General features: G+C 50.8%; 1 protein-coding gene across 1 annotated transcript in view; it reads right to left on the minus strand.

Annotated features, from left to right (window-relative positions):
- Positions 1-18,809, minus strand: part of LOC109906511 (synaptopodin-2) — a 60,719-nt gene that overhangs the window by 12,336 nt on the left and 29,574 nt on the right. Inside the window, exons 3-4 of the mRNA XM_020504234.2 lie at positions 7,640-8,403; positions 1,931-5,851 (exon numbers count right to left, since the gene is read on the minus strand). Coding sequence (XP_020359823.2) covers positions 1,931-5,851; positions 7,640-8,403 — 4,685 coding nt within the window. The remainder of the gene's footprint in view (positions 1-1,930; positions 5,852-7,639; positions 8,404-18,809) is intronic.

An 18,809-nucleotide genomic window follows, 5' to 3' on the forward strand; every position in this document is an offset into this window, starting at 1 on the left:
ACAAGCCGACTAACCCTCCCAAACCAACAGCTCTCACTACACACAAACATATAATCTGTGACATTGGGACAGTTTAAATGTAGGAACCTAACATGACGCAACAGCTGGTAAAAAGTTTAAAATAAAACCAAACCATTCAAGTAGGGTCTTTGGAAGACGCTGAAGGAAATTGTACACGAGCTAAATCCTACATTCGTCCAAGTACATTCCACCTCTCAGAGATGGGGGCCAGACACACACACACACACCCTTTAAACCCCCCATGCTCCTTTGAGACCCCTCTTTCAAAGTCACTAAGATCTCTTCTAGCCATGGTAGCCAAAATAATGGGCAACTGGGCATTTTTATACATGACCTTATGCATGATGAGATGAACATTTCTTATTAATGAACTTAGGAACGACACCTGTGTGGAAGCACATGCTTTCAATATACTTTGTATCCCTAGTTTACTCGTGTTTCCTTTATTTTGGCAGTTACCTATATACTTCCATAAAATACAATACATTCACTTTTTGCAATGTAATTTATGAATATTTTTCTGTGAACATTATTTTGGCAGGTTTCCTATTCATTATAGCATATGAGCATTATATCCACCAAATCGAAATAATTTCACTATACATACAAACCATACATATCCTCCTAAGATCCAGGAATTCATTTTCATCCTCTCTAATGGACATTTGTTTTTGGTCCGTATCTCTTAGGCCATACATGCCACTGTGGTAGATCCTGTTGTACCTTTGAGAGGACATTCTGGGCTTTCCAATGATAACATGTGTGGGGGTGTCACCTTGATCATTTTTTTCTTTATGGTTCTTCAAAATGCCTACCATCACAATTAGCACATTTCATAGTAAGTGTCTGTAATTGTACAATTATCATTTTTGTGAGTTTGATATTCAAATGGTTTCTAATAGGTAAATATCTCAGGAATAGTTTGTTGAGTTTTAGAGCAATGTAATCATATGTGACATTAAATAAGAGCTAAACAATGTTCTTTACCTACTGCCCCCACTTACTGTAATCGTTAATATTTTTTCATATTTACTAACAACACAGTCCTAATGGCCACTACAGTGAACATCCTTTGACATGTTTCTTTTCTTCACCCCAAAAACTTAATAAACTTAATGAAAAAAGTATAAATGATCTAAAACTGGGTCTCAGGAGAATATGTCAAATAAAGTCAGACAGTTCTCAAACTTGTCTCTAAATATATTTCAACTGACCAGTCCTGGTCTCCCTTACCATGTTTTAAACCTCTTTAGTCTCTACTAATCATTTAGTCTTCTCTTTGTCATCAAGGTCAATTTTGACAAACCATTATTGCACATCTTAACAGCTAACAAATACACTGTTGATATTGCAGAAGAGATTCTCAAAATTAGCACTCGCTCAGGCACCTCCTTAGTACTCATCAACCAACATTTTCTTAAATCACCTTTCAATCTACTCTCATTTCCATTTTTTTCTCAGCAATAAACACTCACCTGTTCACATTCTGTCAATGCCTGCTCACAGACTCCGATGAATCAACACTGATTCACATCATAAGTCCATTGAATGCATTTCATGGCTTTCCTGAAAATCTACATTTGATCATTTTTGTTGGCTCGGGTAAGTAATAAGCTATACCAATATCATATACTTCATGTTCAATGTGTTTTGCATTGCATTAATGCTAAGAAACAAACTTTGAAAAGCTTTGCTTAGCTGGTGGAAAACTACATCCGAACTTTATGATATTTGACATTCTAAAATGTGTCATATTGTGACATCATTTAAAAAAATATGTTGGCTGTAAAATATTTAGAAAAGCCATCTTAAAAGCCTTCTATGAATATATTGCATTTGTATGAATGTCTATTTTAACTAGATCTTATGTTGTTTCAAGCAAATATCACTTAGTCATCCTATCAAATTCACTCTTTCTCCACAGGTGCTGGCTTCCATACCTGGGCTGAACTCTTTTTGGCCATGAACCTGGGCTTTGGAGCGGTGCTGCCCCCAGAGATGGACTCAGGCTTTGCCGCTATCGGAAAGCTGGGGACCACATAGGTACTGGGAGGTAGTGGCTGGTAGGGAGCTTGGGGTGCTGCTTGGTAAGGGGGGCTATGGGCTGGCTGATATGGACCTTGGGGGGTCGGTTGGTAGGAAGAGTTTGGAGCTTGGGGCTGGGGATGGTGCTGGGGTAGATAAGCGGCTGGAGGGGCTTGTTGGTAAAGGGGATTATATGGTTGTTGGTAAGGGCCAGCAGGAGCTTGCTGGTAGGGGTTATTAGGTGGCTGGTAAGCATTAAGTGGGACTTGGTGGTAGGGACTATCGTGCATGTGTGGTTGAGGGGGCATCCCATAGGGCTGCTGGGGCTGCTGTGGATAGGCAGAATTCATTGGTCCAGCCGGCTGGACAGGGGAAAGTTGCTCATAACTGATTGGTTGGTTTTGGTTTTGGTTTGGAGGGACTGGGGCAGGGGCTGGGGCAGGCTTTGGTGCAGCGGCCTTGGCAGCCTCGGCAGCCTCCACTGCTGGGCCATATGTAAAAAGGGAGGCATTGAGCTGATACGGCTGATGTTTCATGACATCTATAACAGCAAGGGGTTTGCAGGCAGGTTTGCCTTTCCCTTTCTTGGCTTTGGCCACAGGGCTAGATGGAGGGGGTTGCTTAATGGCCCCTGGTGGGTAGGACGGGGACTGTATGGGGTTGTAATTTGATGTAGGGGGAGCTCTGCAATTGGGTGAATATTTCCACGAATGAGGTACGGAGGGAGAGGGCGATGTGGACCTTGCCTTGTTTTCCTGCGCAGTGGCTGCCTGGGCTTGCTGGGCTGCCTGTGCAGTGGCTGCCAGCACAGTGTCCGAATCCACTACATACTTCTCCATACGAGACTGCCTCTTGGCGAACAAATCAGCTCCTTTCCCTGTAACAGCCGGCATCGACAAAGCTGAGCCCATGCCTCGCACTGGTACCAACACGCTGGCCATTGGATTGATGAGGGGTGACGATGACCTTTCTCCAAGCGTGTAAGAATTCATTCGCTGTGGGCGAGGTGGAGGAATAGAACGGGGAGCATTTTGTGGCGCATTCCCAGGTTTCGGAGAAGGTTGAGCCACTCTGTCCATCGGGGTCTGGGTATTTACTGGGGTTTGCTGTGGTTGTGGGGCCCAGGTACTTGTGTGTGTCTGAGGCTGTGCCTGAGCCGGGGCCCATGCATTCATAGGTGGCTGTGGGGGTATCTGCTGTGGAGGTGGCTGTTGCCAGCATTGCTGGGATGGGGATTGGGTTGGAGTTGTTTGGGCCCAATGTGACTGTGGCTGGACCTGATTCTGATCTGGGGTCCAGGTATTAATGGGTAGCTGTGCTTGAGCCTGAGCCTGAGCAGGTGCTTGAGCCTGAGCAGGTGCTTGGGACCATGTATTCATATGGGGTTGGGGCTGAGCTGTAGGTTGGGGTTGGGCTGATTGGGCCCAAGGTGGCTGTGGTGGCTGGGCCTGGCTCTGTGGTGGTGTCCATGCATTCATTGGAGGCTGAGGTGATGACACCCAAGGTGGCTGAGGCTGGGCCTGGGCCTGGGGCCAAGCCTGTTGTGGAGGCTGAGGTTGTTGACCCCATGGTGGCTGGGGCTGTTGCTGTACATGTTCTTGAGGCTGAACCCAAGGTGGCTGGGGCTGTTGCTGAACTTGTTCTTGAGTCTGAGCCCATGGTGGCTGGGGCTGTTGCTGAACTTGAGGTTGAACCCATGATGGCTGGGCCTGTGCTTGTTCTTGAGGCTGAGTCCATGGTGGCTGGGGCTGTTGCTGAACTTGTTCTTGAGGCTGAGCCCAAGGTGGCTGGGGCTGTTGCTGGACTTGTTCTTGAGGTTGAACCCATGGTGGCTGGGCCTGTGCTTGTTCTTGAGGCTGAGTCCATGGTGGCTGGGGCTGTTGCTGAACTTGTTCTTGAGGCTGAGCCCAATGTGACTGGGGCTGTTGCTGTACTTGTTCTTGAGGCTGAACCCATGGTGGTTGGACCTGTGCTTGCTCTTGAGGTTGAGCCCATTGGGGCTGGGCAGCCCAAAAATTAATTGGTGGCTGAGGCTGAGCTTGAGGCTGAGGAGGAGGAGGTTGGGGAGTCACCCAAGGGAGCTGTGGTGGGGACTGACTTGGAGCTGGAGCTTGGGGCTTCATTTCAGCAGGTGTCCAAGTACTCACGGGTGGCTGCAGTTGTGGCTGCTTTTGTGCATGTGTTTGTGGTGGAGCCTTAGAACTCACTTGAAGCTCGGGTTGTGAATGAGGCTGAGGTGGAGAAGGTCCATTTCTTCCCCAGGCTGGCGCTTGCTGGGGCTGCTGCTCTGCCTGGGACCCTGGGGGACTCCATGTGTGTTTTTCTGGAGAGGGGGTGTTGGCAGGAACTTCCTGGGGTGCAAGAGGGGGGGAGGGTTCTGAGGCCGGTACAGGGGTTGGATCCAGTTCTGGAGCAGGGGCGGACTCCGGCTCGGAGGCTGTAGCAGGTGCGGGGACACTATTTTCAGCATGCAGTGGCAACTCCTGGTTGGCCAGCTCAGGCTGAGGGGACCAAGGCGGAGAGTTGGGATTAATGATGGGCTTAGGAGCGACTGGTGGAGGCGTCTTATGTTTGACCCTTGGTGACTGGAGAAAGTTGCAAGCCTCAGCCCCCAAGCTAAGGTAGTCCTCTTCCGTAGCTGACTCGAAATCCAACTTCTTGTCACTCCTGTTGAGGAGATTCATAAGCTCCGGGTTGGGTGGAACTTTGGGAGCCTGTTTGAAATTGAACATTGGCTTGCCCTTGAATCTGTTCCTTGTGTCCTGCAAGATCCCAGACTTAATAGCCGGCGTGGAAATGCGCTCGTCGCGCGAGGCAATCTGCTCCCCCTGACTCATCGCTTCTTGGTTGTTCCCACTCATTGGGGTAAGAAATGGGACGGGCACCTGGTTTTGTACCGAGAAGGGTTGGGGGGTTCGATTGCTCATGGAACTCTGCATTTCATTGCTTTGGTGGTTGGCGACGCCATTCATGTTAGATGAGTACTGTTGAATTTGCTGCTGCTGGTGGTACTGCTGCTGCTCGTACTGTTGTTGCTGCTGGTATTGCTGCTGCTGGTTGTATTGCTGCTGCTCGTACTGTTGTTGCTGCTGGTATTGCTGCTGCTGCTGGTATTGCTGCTGTTGCTGCTGTTGCTGCTCGTAATACTGCTGTTCTTGGAACTGCTGATACTGTTGCTGCTGCTTCTGGTGCACGTTCACGTCCATGTAGGCCTGGCTCTCTGTGGTGGCCTGCATGTACGAGCGCTCCTCCATCTGCTGGTAGGCTGCATGCTTCTCCACCTCCTGCACTCCCTCCACAGGAATCCCCTGGCGCCTCATCTCCTCATGTTCGGCAGCGATCTCATCCATGCGCTGGCGGCGCTGGGAAAACATCGTGGCCCCCTTGCCCGTGGTGTTGGGCAGTTGCTCCATCTCCTCTCCGGAATTGAGCTTGCGCTCGATATTGAGTAGTCCCGTGTCCCAGTCGCAGGTTATCACTCTGCCTCCACCATGGGCATTAGTAATGAAGTCCTCGTCAAGCTCTGAATCGCTGGTGTTTGCTAAGAGGGTAAATTTGATCGCTCGGGGGTCTTTTTCCTCGTAGTCTTCCTCGCTGTCGTCTTCCTCGTACTCTGGTTCGCTCTCACCAGTGCCGTAGCTGATGAGTGTGTACTTCTTGGCCCTCTGTCGATGCCTCTTGAACATCAACACCCCCTTGTTGTTGGGGTTGGGAGCGTCAGCGTTCAGAAGAATAGCAATGCGCTTACATTTAGACTTGGCCTCCTTCACCTGCTTGTCTGACAGGCTCTCACTGCGCCTGAGCCCTGCAAAATAGAGAGAGGGAGAGAGATAGCGAGAGAGAGACAGGTGGAGGGAGGGAGGAAGAGAGAGGGTAGAGGGAGAGAGACGAGGGATATTTCAAATGGTTGCTTCTTGTGGCCTATTTAATTGAACTGCATATAATGGTTATTAATAGCTTGGGTCTAATTGAGACGACCACAAATCATTCCATTTGGATGAACATCCATCGGAAAATGTTTTCCACACCAAGTTACACTGTTTTCAGATACCAGCAGGCCTGCAATGCAACCACATTTTCTTATGAGTCTTATGATAATCTTGAATACATCTTATCACTGCATGTCCACCCTAATGACATTATGAAAACATATCATAATACATTAAAGCAACCACTCACTAATTACGTCCACTGATATTTCACTCATATAAACAATCACTGTTTAAATGGCAGACATGAAAAATAGCAGAAATTCTGACAAACTGCAAACTTAAATCACACCATGCTATTAGATAGTAAATTAAAAGCAGCGCCAAATATCATAGCAGACAATTGTATTCACCCCATTATATTGAAAACCGGAATCTTTTTTTCAAGCAAAAAACATTTGTAGAAATCCCTCAAGTGACATAAATGCAAACAATAACCTACACATTTCCATAAACATACATAAGAGCTAAATCTAATCCATTCATTCAATATTTTCCTGGTCCTGATCTTATACTTGGTTATCTATAGCCCAACAAAAAGTCCTTTAAAGCCCTTTACCTCAGTGCCGATACTTATCACAGAGATTGATCAATCAATCTCCAAAATCTCTATTAAATCAACACAAAAAGCAATTACCTAATTCTCTGACCAACTGTCTAATATCCTCCTAGTTTGTTCCCCGATAATACACGATATTATCAAAGCTGTGAAAGCCTATTCAAATGGGTGGTCCCCATAGTTTGAGCCAATGGCAGAGCATAGAAGAGATAAAATGAATTAAAAATAGTCTGTGGGACGGGAGTGCATTCACCAGCACCCAAGCACCTTACCCACTCCTTATCTGTAAGTCCACTCTCGGATCTGTCACCTAAACCCGAGGCGACGACAGTCATGTCCACACACTCTTTCACAGCACCAACCCTACACACACATACGCAAACATAAAAAGCGGTGATTTAAAAAAGTACCCCGTCCTTACATTTTTATTTCTCTCAGTACGACTAACCTCAAGGTGGAGGAAGACTGGGAGTAGTGAGCGAAGCTCGCTTTACGGCTTGGGCTAAGACATACGGTTTTAAAGGATCGGGTAACGGGCTAGTGCAGCACATGCTGGTGTCCGTCAAAGAGCACTTCTGCAGGCATCATCAATGCGCTGGCATTCAATTAAATGTCATACTTATTACCCTGAAAGAGACATCCTCATCAAGCCACTATTCTATTCTATTTTTTTAAAACATGATCATTCTCTATCTCTACCCATTATATTGCCACAATCCTGCCCTCAGTGATCTTGGATACTACAAACTGGATACTATTCAGGCTTGAACTGGACCTCTCTGCTTCAGTCCAAACAAAACCCCTCCCAAGTAAGAAAGAGCATCTACTATTTTTGGGGCCACATTTTTGTGTGCAACAGGGCACCGGGCTAAGGAATGCACACATGCCTCCCAGAGTTGAGTTGACAAATGCAGTTCACAGCAGTGCTACAGTATGTCAGTCTGCTATTAGTCTGTGCACCCTATAAGACAACAGTAATTTGACCCTCATAAATACACACACAAAGCAGGACAAGTAGCAGTGGAAACAAGCATAGAGTACTCACTGGCGTGCCTGGCCCGGTGCTTGTTGGGTTTCCCAAGGTCCTTCTCCGAATCCGAGTCTGGCTCCTCTGCCGGCTCGGCACCCTCTTTGGGAATTCCGAAGGAGACAGTGAAGGAGGCAGGAGCTCCCTGGCTTTGCCCTGCTCCTTCCTCCCTGGGGGCTCCACCAACATTTCCACTGGCCCCACAGGCACCCTCCCCCTCTACCAGACATGGAGAACACCTTCCGGCTGCGGGATGCTGCAGGGTGATCTCCACCACTCCATGCTGACTTAGGGGCTCCCTACCTGGGCCACAGACGTAGAGCGAGTGGGTGGTGGTATGGAGGAGGGCCTTGTTCTGGAGGGCCTCTCTCGCCTGGATCTCCCCCTCTATTCCAAGAGCACTCCCCAGGGAGGTGCAGACAGGATCCTCCAGGGTGTGTTCAGAGAGGGACAACTGGAGCTCCACCATTGCCCCTGGGGAGAAACCCCCTCCCTGGGGTCCTACTCTACCTCCGTACCCTCCCCCTCCGAGTAACTGGGACTCTGGGCCGCAGAGCTGGGTACGGACCAGATGGGTCCCTCTGGCGGCCTCCGTGTCACTCTCCGTCTCCCCATAGTAGGTCTCATCCTGGGACTCAGCGATGTAGAGCTCTCTGGGTGGTTGGGGCCTGCAAAGGGACAGGATGCGGAGGTTGGTGCTTTCCAAAGCCTCACCAGAGGACTCCCTTGTGCCAAAGTAGGTCTCCTCTGAATTAAATGCCTCGGGGGTTAGTGCACAGCATCTGTATGAGAAGGGGGGGTGGAGAGTTAGGAGCATAACACATCATACAATAGTTCATTGAAAATCACTTTGAATTTACAAGTGCTTAGACTGTGCATAATAAGAGTATGGTCATTTGGTTTGAAATGGGATAGATAGATAGATAGATAGATAGATAGATAGATAGATAGATAGATAGATAGATAGATAGATAGATAGATAGATAATATGTCTCAGTTTCCTTTTCCCTTGAAGACACAGGCAAAAGGTTATCTGGGGACTGGCATAAAACATCTCATTTAAAAAAAACACATGTTTTTTGATCTCATGGTTTGATTACCTGGATTTCCAATATGTAATGTCGTTGAATATTGTGCTGCGCACCAGAGCACTTGACGTTTGTGTTAACTAAAGCCATCTCACCACTGACCCCTCAAGTGTTCACCATAATCACGCAAACTCAATCTCTGTCCCTCATGTTAAATGACTGGAGTGAAGCACTAAAGTGGAAGGTAATCACATTTCAATTGGGCCCCACTTCATTTCCCCTTTCAGCGTCATAGAGAAATGCAGCATGTCGTTGTGTCACTACAATTATTGCATTGGAGTCAATTAGAACCTAGCAACCAAAAGGGAAGGGGGTGAGAGATGTGACCAAGCATATTTAATTAAGTGATAATGTCCTCGAAGCCAGTGTTTGGAGGACATATTGGCACGTATTAATGTCAAAATAATACACAAAACAGGCTCTGCCCCACCTGCCCTGAATTTTATTTTGTTTATTTTTATTTCACCTTTATTTAACCAGGTAGGCTCGTTGAGAACAAGTTCTCATTTACAACTGAGACCTGGCCAAGATAAAGCAAAGCAGTGCGACACAAACAACAACACAGAGTTACACATGGAATAAACAAACATACAGTCAATAATACAATAGAAAGAGTCTATATACAGTGTGTGCAAATGAGGAAGGATAAGGGAGGTAAGGCAATAAATAGGCCATAGCGGCAAAATAATTACAATTTAGCAATTAAACACTGGAGTGATAGATGTGCAGAAGATGAGTGTGCAAGTAGAGATACTGGGGTGCAAAGGAGGAAAATAAATCAAATAAATAACAGTATGGGGATGAGGTAGTTGGATGGGCTATTTAGGGTTGGGCTATTTACAGATGGGCTATGTACAAGTGCAGTGATCTGTGAGCTGCTCTGACAGCCGGTGGTTAAAATTAGAGAGGGAGATATGAGTCTCCAGCTTCAGTGATTTTTGCAGTTCGTTCCAGTCATTGGCAGCAGAGAACTAGAAGAAAAGGTGCCAAAGGAGGAATTGGCTTTGGGGGTGACCAGTGAAATATACCTGCTGGAGCACGTGCTACGGGGCTGCTATGGTGACCAGGGAGCTGAGATAAGGCGGGGCATTGTATGGCATTGTATGGCATTGAAGCCCATCTGGAGGTTAGTTAACACAGTGTCCAAAGAAAGGCCAGATGTAACGGCTCTCCTCTTTGTCTGATGATGAGGAATAGGAATCATCGGACCAACACGCAGCGTTGTAAGTGTTCATAGTAAATTTAATGAAATAAACTGAACACTGAATGACAACAAACAACAAAGAGAGTGAATGACATGAAACAGTCCTGTAAGGTGAAAAAACAACCCACAAAACCCACGTGGGCAAGAGCTACCGAAGTATGGTTCTCAATCAGAGACAATGATAGACAGCTGTCCCTGATTGAGAAACATAAACGTCCAAAAACAAAGAAATACAAAAACATAGAAAAAGGAACATAGAATGCCCACCCTAGTCACACCCTGGCCTAACCAAAATAGAGAATAAAAGCCTCTCTATGGCCAGGGTGTGACAGTAACCCCTGACTCTAAAGGGGAGGGTCAGGGTGGGCCTTCCTTACGGCGGCGGCTCGGGTGCGGGACCTTCTCCACCTCAGTCTTGCAGCGGGCCCTGGAATGAAGACCCTCATAGAGGGCGCCACTGGACGGAGGGGCGCCTCTGGACTGAGGGGTGCCTCTGGACTGAAGGTCTGCGAGTCTGGCAGCTCCAGAGTGAAGGGCGACTCTGGTGGCTCCGGAGAAGGGCGACTCTGGCGGCTCCGGAGTGAAGGGCGACTCTGGCGGCTCCGGAGTGAAGGGCGACTCTGGCGGCTCCGGAGTGAAGGGCGACTCTGGCGGCTCCGGAGTGAAGGGCGACTCTGGCGGCTCCGGAGTGAAGGGCGACTCTGGCGGCTCCGGAGTGAAGGGCGACTCTGGCGGCTCCGGAGTGAAGGGCGACTCTGGCGGCTCCGGAGTGAAGGGCGACTCTGGCGGCTCCGGAGTGAAGGGCGACTCTGGCGGCTCCGGAGTGAAGGGCGACTCTGGCGGCTCCGGAGTGAAGGGCGACTCTGGCGGCTCCGGAGTGAAGGGCGACTCTGGCGGCTCCGGAGTGAAGGGCGACTCTGGCGGCTCCGGAGTGAAGGGCGACTCTGGCGGCTCCGGAGTGAAGGGCGACTCTGGCGGCTCCGGAGTGAAGGGCGACTCTGGCGGCTCCGGAGTGAAGGGCGACTCTGGCGGCTCCGGAGTGAAGGGCGACTCTGGCGGCTCCGGAGTGAAGGGCGACTCTGGCGGCTCCGGAGTGAAGGGCGACTCTGGCGGCTCCGGAGTGAAGGGCGACTCTGGCGGCTCCGGAGTGAAGGGCGACTCTGGCGGCTCCGGAGTGAAGGGCGACTCTGGCGGCTCCGGAGTGAAGGGCGACTCTGGCGGCTCCGGAGTGAAGGGCGACTCTGGCGGCTCCGGAGTGAAGGGCGACTCTGGCGGCTCCGGAGTGAAGGGCGACTCTGGCGGCTCCGGAGTGAAGGGCGACTCTGGCGGCTCCGGAGTGAAGGGCGACTCTGGCGGCTCCGGAGTGAAGGGCGACTCTGGCGGCTCCGGAGTGAAGGGCGACTCTGGCGGCTCCGGAGTGAAGGGCGACTCTGGCGGCTCCGGAGTGAAGGGCGACTCTGGCGGCTCCGGAGTGAAGGGCGACTCTGGCGGCTCCGGAGTGAAGGGCGACTCTGGCGGCTCCGGAGTGAAGGGCGACTCTGGCGGCTCCGGAGTGAAGGGCGACTCTGGCGGCTCCGGAGTGAAGGGCGACTCTGGCGGCTCCGGAGTGAAGGGCGACTCTGGCGGCTCCGGAGTGAAGGGCGACTCTGGCGGCTCCGGAGTGAAGGGCGACTCTGGCGGCTCCGGAGTGAAGGGCGACTCTGGCGGCTCCGGAGTGAAGGGCGACTCTGGCGGCTCCGGAGTGAAGGGCGACTCTGGCGGCTCCGGAGTGAAGGGCGACTCTGGCGGCTCCGGAGTGAAGGGCGACTCTGGCGGCTCCGGAGTGAAGGGCGACTCTGGCGGCTCCGGAGTGAAGGGCGACTCTGGCGGCTCCGGAGTGAAGGGCGACTCTGGCGGCTCCGGAGTGAAGGGCGACTCTGGCGGCTCCGGAGTGAAGGGCGACTCTGGCGGCTCCGGAGTGAAGGGCGACTCTGGCGGCTCCGGAGTGAAGGGCGACTCTGGCGGCTCCGGAGTGAAGGGCGACTCTGGCGGCTCCGGAGTGAAGGGCGACTCTGGCGGCTCCGGAGTGAAGGGCGACTCTGGCGGCTCCGGAGTGAAGGGCGACTCTGGCGGCTCCGGAGTGAAGGGCGACTCTGGCGGCTCCGGAGTGAAGGGCGACTCTGGCGGCTCCGGAGTGAAGGGCGACTCTGGCGGCTCCGGAGTGAAGGGCGACTCTGGCGGCTCCGGAGTGAAGGGCGACTCTGGCGGCTCCGGAGTGAAGGGCGACTCTGGCGGCTCCGGAGTGAAGGGCGACTCTGGCGGCTCCGGAGTGAAGGGCGACTCTGGCGGCTCCGGAGTGAAGGGCGACTCTGGCGGCTCCGGAGTGAAGGGCGACTCTGGCGGCTCCGGAGTGAAGGGCGACTCTGGCGGCTCCGGAGTGAAGGGCGACTCTGGCGGCTCCGGAGTGAAGGGCGACTCTGGCGGCTCCGGAGTGAAGGGCGACTCTGGCGGCTCCGGAGTGAAGGGCGACTCTGGCGGCTCCGGAGTGAAGGGCGACTCTGGCGGTTCCGGAGTGAAGGGCGACTCTGGCGGCTCCGGAGTGAAGGGCGGCTCTGGCGGCCCCGGAGGGAAGGGCGGCTCTGGCGGCCCCGGAGTGAAGGGCGGCTATGGCGGCTCCGGAGTGAAAGGCGGCTCTGGTGGCTCCGGACTGACGGGGGGCTCAGGCGCCTCCGGACTGACGGGCGGCTCTGGCAGCTCCGTACTGACGGGCGGCTCTGGCAGCTCCGGACAGACGGGCGGCTCTGGCAGCTCCGGACAGAAGGGCGGCTCTGGCAGCTCCGGACAGACGGGCGGCTCTGGCAGCTCCGGACAGACGGTCGGCTCTGGCAGCTCCGGACAGACGGGCGGCTCTGGCAGCTCCGGACAGACAGGCGGCTCTGGCAGCTCCGGATAGGAGGGCGGCTCTGGCAGCTCCGGACAGGAGGGCGTCTCTGTCAGATCCGGACTGGAGGGAGACTTGGTTCTGGGAGCAGGCACAGGACTCACCAGGCTGGGGAGACATACAGGCGGCCTCTTCCTTGGCCGATACATAGGGCCATGATGGCGCACTGGCAGTCTCGACCGCATAGCTGTCGTCGTCGTCGTCGTCCCCCCCCCCCCGTTCTGGCTGGATGCCAGCTTCCACCCGGAAAATGCGGGACACTGGCACCGAGCACACCGGCCTGTGAATACTCGGCTGAGACACAGTGCGCATCACGCCATAGCACGGGGCCTGATCAGTCACATGCTCGCCCCGGTAAGCACGGGGAGTGGGCTCAGGTCTCCAACCTGACTCTGCCACACTCCCCGTGTGTCCCCCCCAAAAAATTATTGGGGCTGCCTCTCGGGCTTCCTCGCCAGCCGTGTTCCCTCGTCAACGCTGGTTCCCTTCTCCTGCTGCCTCCCCTCTCCTGGCTGCCTCCACCTGTTCCCATGGGATGCGATCCCTTCCAGCCAGGATCTCCTCCCATGTGTAGGATCCTTTCCCATCCAGAATGTCCTCCCATGTCCATTCCTCCTTTTCTCCACGCTGCTTGGTTCGTTTGTGGTGGGTAGTTCTGTAACGCCTCTCATCTTCGTCTGATGATGAGGAATAGGAATCATCGGACCAACATGCAGCATGGTAAGTGTTCATAGTAAATTTAATGAAATAAACTGAATGACAAAAAAACAACAAAACAGGAAACAACTACCCACAAAACCCATGTGGGCCAAGAGCTACCTAAGTATGGTTCTCAATCAGAGACAACGATAGACAGCTGTCCCTGATTGAGAACCATACCCGTCCAAAAACAAAGAAATACAAAAACATAGAAAAGGGAACATAGAATGCCCACCCTAGTCACACCCTGTCCTAACCAAAATAGCGAATAAAAGCCTTTCTATGGCCAGGGTGTGACACCAGAAGTATACAGAATGGTGTTGTCTGCAAAGAGGTGGATCAGAGAATCACCTGCAGCAAGAGCGACATCATTGATGTATACAGTGAAAAGAGTCGGCCCGAGAATTGAACCCTGTTGCACCCCCATAGAGACTGCCAGAGGTCCGAACAACAGGCCCTCCGATTTGACTCACTGAACTCTGTCTGAGAAGTAGTTGGTGAACCAGGCGAGGTGGTCATTTGAGAAACCAAGGCTGTTGAGTCTGCCGATAAGAATATGGTGATTGACAGAGTCGAAAGCCTTGGCCAGGTCGATGAATACAGCTGCACAGTATTGTCTCTTATCGATGGCGGTTATGATATAGTTTAGGATCTTGAGCGTGGCTGAGGTACACCCTTGACCACATCGGAAACCAGATTGCATAGCGGAGAAGGTACGGTGGGATTTCGAAATGGTCAGTGATCTGTTTGTTAACTTGGTTCGAAGACCTTAGAAAGGCAGGGTAGGAGAGATATAAGTCTGCAGCAGTTTTGGTCTAGAGTGTCTCCCCCTTTGAAGAGGGGGATGACCATGGCAGCGTTCCAATCTTTGTGGATCTCAGACGATACGAAAGAGAGATTGAACAGGCTAGTAATAGGGGTTGCAACTATTTTGGCAGATCATTTTAGAAAGAGAGGGACCAGATTGTCTAGCCCGGCAGATTTGTAGGGGTCCAGATTTTGCCGCTCTTTCAGAACATCAGCTATCTGGATCTGGGTGAAGGAGAAATGGGGGAGGCTTGGGCAAGTTGCTGTGGGGGGTGCAGGGCTGTTGACTGGGGTAGGGGTAGTCAGCTGTAAAGCATGGCCAGCTGTAGTAAAAATGCTTATTGAAATTCTCAATTATTGTGGATTTATCGGTGGTGACAGTGTTTCCTAGCCTCAGTGCAGTGGGCAGTTGGGAGGAGGTGCTCTTATTCTCTATGGACTTTACAGTGTCCCAGAACGTTTTGGAGTGACGGGTCGCCACTGGCTAGCAAGCAAGGGATAAGAACTTTGCCAGCCATTATGACAAAGGATATAGGATATGTGCCAATATATCCTCCAAACAGGGCATTATCACTTGTATGCAATGGGTTACCAACATACTCAAATAATGTTATTTTGATGAATTTATTCATACAAGTTGGAAATCGCATATTCAACAATGAGTGATTTGGAAGGGATCAGTGACAGTGGCTAACTGCAAGCATTGCAAAGCAATCACTAGCCTGCTATTCAGTAGAGTGGCTGTGTGGTCCCAAATCTGGGATTAAGGGGCTCTTATCCAAGTTTAAAATGATAAACATTCATCATTGGCCATGCTGTCAATGAAGCCTGATTTGTGCCACCCTCCTCAAAACTGTTAACTCGGAACTGCGAAAACTTGACTTCAGTGAGTTCAAGACAACTGGGAAGTCGGGAATAAACAACCTCCGACTCGGAATTGTAAATCCGGCCTCTTTCTAGAGCTACGACCTGAAGATGTGTACCAAACTCACTCCTAGACCTTAGTGCTGCTTTTGATACCATCGATCACCACATTCTTTTGGAGAGATCGGAAACCCAAATTGGTCTACACGGACAAGTTCTGGCCTGGTTTAGATCTTATCTGTCGGAAAGATATCAGTTTGTCTCTGTGAATGGTTTGTCCTCTGACAAATCAACTGTAAATTTCGGTGTTCCTCAAGGTTCCGTTTTGGGACCACTATTGTTTTCACTATATATTTGACCTCTTGGGGATGTTATTCGAAAACATAATGTTAACTTTCACTGCCATGCGGATGACACACAGCTGTACATTTCAATGAAACATGGTGAAGCCCCAAAATTGCCCTTGCTAGGAGCATGTGTTTCAGACATAAGGAAGTGGATGGCTGCAAACGTTCTAATTTTAAACTCGGACAAAACAGAGATGCTTGTTCTAGGTCCCAAGAAACAAAGAGATCTTCTGTTGAATCTGACAATTAATCTTAATGGTTGTACAGTCGTCTCAAATAAAACTGTGTAGGACCTCGGCGTTACTCTGGACCCTGTTCTCTCTTTTGAAGAACATATCAAGACTGTTTCAAGGACAGCTTTCTTCCATCTACGTAACATTGCAAAAATCAGAAACTTTCTGTCCAAAAATGATGCAGAAAAATGTATCCATGCTTTTGTCACTTCTAGGTTAGACTACTGCAATGCTCTACTTTCCGGCTACCCGGATAATAACTAAATAAGCTTCAGTTAGTGCTAAATACGGCTGCTAGAATCCTGACTAGAACCAAAAAATTGGATCATATTACTCCAGTGCTAGCCTCTCTACACTGGCTTCCTGTCAAAGCAAGGGCTGATTTCAAGGTTTTACTGCTAACCTACAAAGCATTACATGGGCTTGCTCCTACCTATCTCTCTGATTTGGTAGTGCCGTACATACCTACACATACGCTACGGTCACAAGACGCAGGCCTCCTAATTGTCCCTAGAATTTCTAAGCAAACAGCTGGAGGCAGGGCTTTCTCCTATAGAGCTCCATTTTTATGGAACGGTCTGCCTACCCATGTCAGAGACGCAAACTCGGTCTCAACCTTTAAGTCTTTACTGAAGACTCATCTCTTCAGTGGGTCATATGATTGAGTGTAGTCTGGCCCAGGAGTGGGAAGGTGAACGGAAAGGCTCTGGAGCAACGAAGGGCCCTTGCTGTCTCTGCCTGGCCGGTTCCCCTCTTTCCACTGGGATTCTCTGCCTCTAACTCTATTACAGGGGCTGAGTCACTGGCTTACTGGGGCTCTCTCATGCCGTCCCTGGAAGGGGTGCATCACCTGATTGGGTTGATTCACTGATGTGGTTATCCTGTCTGGGTTGGCGCCCCCCCTTGGGTTGTGCCATGGCGGAGATCTTTGTGGGCTATACTCAGCCTTGTCTCAGGATGGTAAGTTGGTGGTTGAAGATATCCCTCTAGTGGTGTGGGGGCTGTGCTTTGGCAAAGTGGGTGGGGGTATATATCCTTCCTGTTTGGCCCTGTCCGGGGGTGTCCTCGGATGGGGCCACAGTGTCTCCTGACCCCTCCTGTCTCAGCCTCCAGTATTTATGCTGCAGTAGTTTATGTGTCGGGGGGCTAGGGTCAGTTTGTTATATCTGGAGTACTTCTCCTGTCCTATTCGGTGTCCTGTGTGAATCTAAGTGTGCGTTCTCTAATTCTCTCCTTCTCTCTTTCTTTCTCTCTCTCGGAGGACCTGAGCCCTAGGACCATGCCCCAGGACTACCTGACATGATGACTCCTTGCTGTCCCCAGTCCACCTGACTGTGCTGCTGCTCCAGTTTCAACTGTTCTGCCTTATTATTATTCGACCATGCTGGTCATTTATGAACATTTGAACATCTTGGCCATGTTCTGTTATAATCTCCACCCAGCACAGCCAGAAGAGGACTGGCCACCCCACATAGCCTGGTTCCTCTCTAGGTTTCTTCCTAGATTTTGGCCTTTCTAGGGAGTTTTTCCTAGCCACCGTGCTTCTACACCTGCATTGCTTGCTGTTTGGGGTTTTAGGCTGGGTTTCTGTACAGCACTTTGAGATATCAGCTGATGTACGAAGGGCTATATAAATCCATTTGATTTGATTTGATTTGGAGGCCGTCTCTGGAGGCTCCGGACTGGAGGCCGTCGCTGGAGGCTCCGGACTGGAGGCCGTCTCTGGAGGCTCCGGAATGGAGGCCGTCGCTGGAGGCTCCGGACTGGAGGCCGTCGCTGGAGGCTCTGACTGGAGGCCGTCTCTGGAGGCTCCGGACTGGAGGGCGTCGCTGGAGGCTCCGGACTGGAGGCCCTTGTTGGAGGCTTCGTGACATGTCTCACCACTAGAGGCTTCCTGCCATGACTACTCACTGGAAGCTTCGTGCCATGGATCATCACTGGAGGCTTCTTGCCATGGATCATCACTGGAGGCTTTGTACCATGGATCATCACTGGAGGTCTCGAGCTAAGACCCTACACAACCCGTCCTGGCTGAATGGTGACTTTGGCCCGGCACGTGCGGGGCGCAGGCACAGGACGCACTGGGCTGTGCAGACGCACTGGAGACACAGTGCGCAGAGCCGGCGTAGGATATCCTGGGCCGTAGAGACGTACTGGAGGTCTGGAGAGCAGGACTGGCACAATCCTTTCTGGCTGGATGCTCATCCTAGCCTGGCAGATGCGGGGAGCTGGGATGTAGCGCACCGGGCTAAGAACGCGTACTGGAGACACCGTTCTGCCAACAAATTTTCTATAGGATTTAGGTCAGGGTTTTGTGATGGCCACTTCAATACCTTAACTTTGTTGTCCTTAAGCCATTTTGCCACAACTTTGAAAGTATGCTTGGGGTCAATGTCCATTTGGAAGACCCATTTGCAACCAAGCTTTAACTTCCTGACTGATGTCTTGAGATGTTGCTTCAATACATCCACATAATTTCCCCTCCTCGTCACGCCATCTATTTTGTGAAGTGCACCAGTCCTTCCTGCAGCAAAGCACCCTCACACCATGATTCTGCCACCCGCGAGTAGTGGATTTAAAAAGGGATTATAGCTTTCACTTGGATTCACCTGGTCCGTCTATTTCATGGTAAGAGCAGGTGTTCATAATGTTTTGGACACTTGTGAAAATGAATATGTCCCCATACTTTTGGTCCCCTAAAGTGAGGGGACTATGTACAAAAAGTGCTGTCATTTCTAAACGATTCACCTGATATGAAAATACCCTCAAATGAAAGCTGACAGTTTGCACTTTGTCTGCATTGTATCATTTCAAATCCAAAGTGCTGGAGTACAGAGCCAAAACAACAACAAATGTGTCACCGTCCCAATACTTTTGGAGCTCACTGTATGCGTTCCCTTAAATATGGGCATCGGTACAAATATCCGATGGCACACCAGACACGCACGGTGTGTGAGGCCCACTGAGTAACTGTTTAAAAGCTGCTTGTTGAGTGTGCACACAAATCTGCAACAGCTGGTTCGTCA

This window comes from Oncorhynchus kisutch, linkage group LG16 (assembly GCF_002021735.2).
Source record: "Oncorhynchus kisutch isolate 150728-3 linkage group LG16, Okis_V2, whole genome shotgun sequence".
NCBI lineage: Eukaryota > Metazoa > Chordata > Actinopteri > Salmoniformes > Salmonidae > Oncorhynchus > Oncorhynchus kisutch.